Genomic DNA, 3,574 nt, shown 5'->3' with positions numbered 1-3,574 from the left:
CTACTCTACCAGGATCAGGAAACAGTCCTTCATAAAATGTGCTGCACACATCTGAATATTTGGGTTGAACTGTTCTGGAACTGTGTTGTAAATATAACTTAACCACTGAATTCTAGTTGTGTCCATTTTTGGAAGACCAAACAGAGTAGTTTCGCTTTCACAACGAAACACAGCGTCACACACGGCGGGCTAGAGCGAGCAGAGGCGGCGGGCTTGAGAACGGCGCGGCCGGGGGATTCGACGAAGGAGAGTCCGGCGGGCTTGCGGCAACCACATGTGACGACCCCGGGCTGGACTCCGCTTCGTCCACGGTGAAAGCCGATCCGGCGATCCACAGCGCGAAGTTGATGTATTTCCTCAGAAAACAGCTCCAGGCATGACGAAGCGGATATCGTCCTCTTTTGGAAGACCAAACAAAGTAGTTTCGCTTTCACAACTAAACACAGCGTCTTCACGACATGGCGGCAGTGGCAGCAACAATACTACAGCGAGAATAAAAGTTACGCCTTCTTTCTTTGCGTGAACATTTGGGTGGCGTTATGCAAATCTTCCCACATCGTGACGTAGACATGTGGGGGCGTGTTAGAACGAACCGTTTTAGGTCAGCGTGGCTGACTCTTAACTTTTATAAATAATATCTCTTTGGAAAACTTCAAATCGCATCATATGACCCCTTTAAACACTTTTGGGGTTGTGTAACATGAGACTAATGTGCGTGTAACATGCGTGTGACGTTTGGCGGTCTCGTGATTATCTGCTCTTGATTCTGATTGGCTGTTACTGGATATCTCACTGGCCATGTGCAGAGCCGAGTGCCGATTGGCTGATTCGGTTCGCGTGAATGGATTGGGTAATCTCTCGTGACTGCTGGTGAATGGTGTGCCGGCTGGACAAGAACTGACAGGTTAGGTGTGTTAAAAAACAGTTTTAAGCTAAAATATTACGTTAGATTAGGTTTCCACTGGACTCCAGCGGAGAAGCGATAGACACCGCGTGAACATGGGGGAAGAAACCGAGAGCTCAGTGAAAAGAGAGAACCAGGACGTGAAGGATGACAATACAGGCACGCCGGAGGACAGCGGCGTGAAATATTACACACGCGAGGAGGTTCAAATCCATAACATGAGCAAAGACACATGGCTCATAATCCATGATAAAGTGTACGATATCACACGTTTCATGGAGGAGGTAAGAGGGTTGGAGTTTCATCATGTCCTCCTCCACATCACACCTGACACGACTGTTCAACCACACAGCACTAAATCCTGCTTCTGTTGTTTATATATCTTACGGACGGGCTACTCTTGTTAATGTTTAGTTGCTAGACTCGAAACACAAGCTGCTGACAGGATCATCAAAGTTTCTGTGGGCCGATCAGTGAGTTAGCATACTAGATTCACTGCAGTAAACAACAATCTGAAGGATGAGACTAGCTAACTCTACGGAAATATTATGTATCAAAACATTGGACACAGGCATTGGATGGTTGGGTATTAGCCACGTAACGTTAGCTGCTCAGCTAGCCTGATCATGTTGAGCTGTCATGTTAAAACGAACGATTGCAGCTGCGTTTCCTCCACGTGGCGATTTTTTTTTGTGCCCTTCGAATCCTGACTCATGTTATTAAGTTTTATACAACCTACATTTATTTCTTTTCATTTTTGAATGGCGTAACTACGGCGTTGTTGCAGCACGCGTGTGTAACCTTATTTATATTGCTATATATAAAGCTTATTTATATTGCATGTATGTATTAACTTAAAATAAACGCTTAATAATAATTCTAAAACTAAAAATGGCCTGTGCAATGGATTAAACGTATAATAATTATATAAATCATATCAAGTAATTATAATAAAATAATCATCTCTAAAAGCCAGAGATGTTTTACTATGTTGCGCCCTTTAATGTGGGGCAAGTGAAACTGGGGGAGTAACATTTAGTCAGAGATGTGTTACTTTGCTCGAAGCTGATTGGTCAAATTTTGGTTTGAGATCTCTGAACCAAAACACAACCTGCCTGGGAGCAGGTTAGCTGTGGAGTGTAAGCTGCTATGGTAATGAACACCTCTAAGAGGCAAACCACTTATATGGTAACTAAAACCCAGAAGAATTGGTGCAAACTAAACTTACCTGGCTAGCCAGCTAAACCGGCTTCATGGTATAGGCCCCTGGTGAAAAACTACATTACCTATGATTCTGCAAACAAATCTCCACCAATCAAAGAACGGTGACAAGCAAATTGCACCAGAAGAACCACCCGCTTCTACGAGTTAATGCACTGTGAATGACACACGACATAAATATACGCTATGCGTATTTTGCAGTAAGCGTGAAGTATAATTTTTTCTATATGTATAATAGACATCTTTACTATATCACTATATTTCTGCATCACTTTTAATTGTATTGTCATTCACAGTACTTCATGGGATTATAGGTTTTTCCTTCATTAAGCTGTTAAGGACGGACCCTATTTCCAAATATTTTTTTCTTTTTTCTTCTAATCAAAGGTTGTAATGTTACAATTGACTTCTTACCTATTTGATTCATGGCTTGTGAGTTTTCAGTGAAGATGTATTAAAATACCTATGGAAAAATTTAATGGGAAAAAATAATAACAATTCGGGAACCAAAGTGCGTGAGCACTAATACGCTATAAGAACCGGTTCTTGGATCCTAACCCTTGCATTAACTTGTTTTGTACAAAAGCCTTACACAGAAATCTTGATGTTAGTTCTCACCATTGTGTAACATAAATGAGGTTAGAGTTTGAATGTTGTGCAACATATGTCATCAGATGTATCATTGAAGAGTGCCGGTTGACTCCACAGGATATAAACCTTGTCTTCTTTTCTTTGACAGCATCCAGGAGGTGAAGAGGTTCTGCTGGAGCAAGCAGGCGCAGATGCTACAGAAAGCTTTGAGGATGTGGGTCATTCCACAGATGCCAGAGAGATGCTCCAGCAGTATTACATCGGCGAACTTCATATGGTAGTGTTTGCTGTTTTTCTTATAAGGTTATTAGTTTAAAGATTAGCCAAGAAAGTCTTAAAGGGTTAGTTCACCCAAAAATGAACATTAGCTCATAAATTACTCACCCTCAAGTCATCCTAGGTGTATATGACTTTCTTCTTTCAGACGAATCCAGTCGGAGTTATATTAAAAATGGTCTTTGATCTTTCAAGCCGTTTCATGGCACTCAGCGGGTGTTGCATGCTTCAGTCCAAAACAAGTTAAATAAAAAACGCCCATCCATAAAAAAAAGTGTCTCACACGGCTCCGGGGGGTGAACAAAGGCCTTCTGTAGCGAATCGATGCGTTTTTGTAAGAAAAATATCCATATTCAAAATGTAATAATCACTTTAATGTAGCTTGCGCTCACTGTTGCACAGGGAAGCAGTTCTGGGCGGATGGCGTATGAGTTCAGCGTAGCGCATGCGCCGGTGAGGGTCATGAAAACCAACGTTTGTTAACAGGAGCAAAGGAAGCAAAGTTTCCTTACTTTAGCAAAGGAAAACCAGTCTCCTCTTGGCTTATATCGAAATCCTCCGACATTCTTCTTTACAAATCCT

At 41.9% G+C, this 3,574-nt stretch overlaps 1 protein-coding gene across 1 annotated transcript in view; it reads left to right on the top strand.

Moving 5' to 3' along the window:
• Nucleotides 1-823: 823 nt before the first annotated feature.
• The window catches only part of LOC107565377 (cytochrome b5-like), a 9,278-nt gene continuing 6,527 nt past the window's right edge, over nucleotides 824-3,574 (top strand). The window contains exons 1-2 of the mRNA XM_016250592.1: nucleotides 824-1,188; nucleotides 2,865-2,993. Of these exons, the coding sequence (XP_016106078.1) occupies nucleotides 1,000-1,188; nucleotides 2,865-2,993 (318 nt within the window). The 5' untranslated portion in view covers nucleotides 824-999. The remainder of the gene's footprint in view (nucleotides 1,189-2,864; nucleotides 2,994-3,574) is intronic.

Source organism: Sinocyclocheilus grahami, unplaced genomic scaffold (assembly GCF_001515645.1).
Source record: "Sinocyclocheilus grahami isolate Dianchi unplaced genomic scaffold, SAMN03320097.WGS_v1.1 scaffold997.1, whole genome shotgun sequence".
NCBI lineage: Eukaryota > Metazoa > Chordata > Actinopteri > Cypriniformes > Cyprinidae > Sinocyclocheilus > Sinocyclocheilus grahami.
The sequence above is the reverse complement of the archived record's forward strand: the minus strand, read 5'-3'. Positions and strand labels throughout refer to the sequence as shown.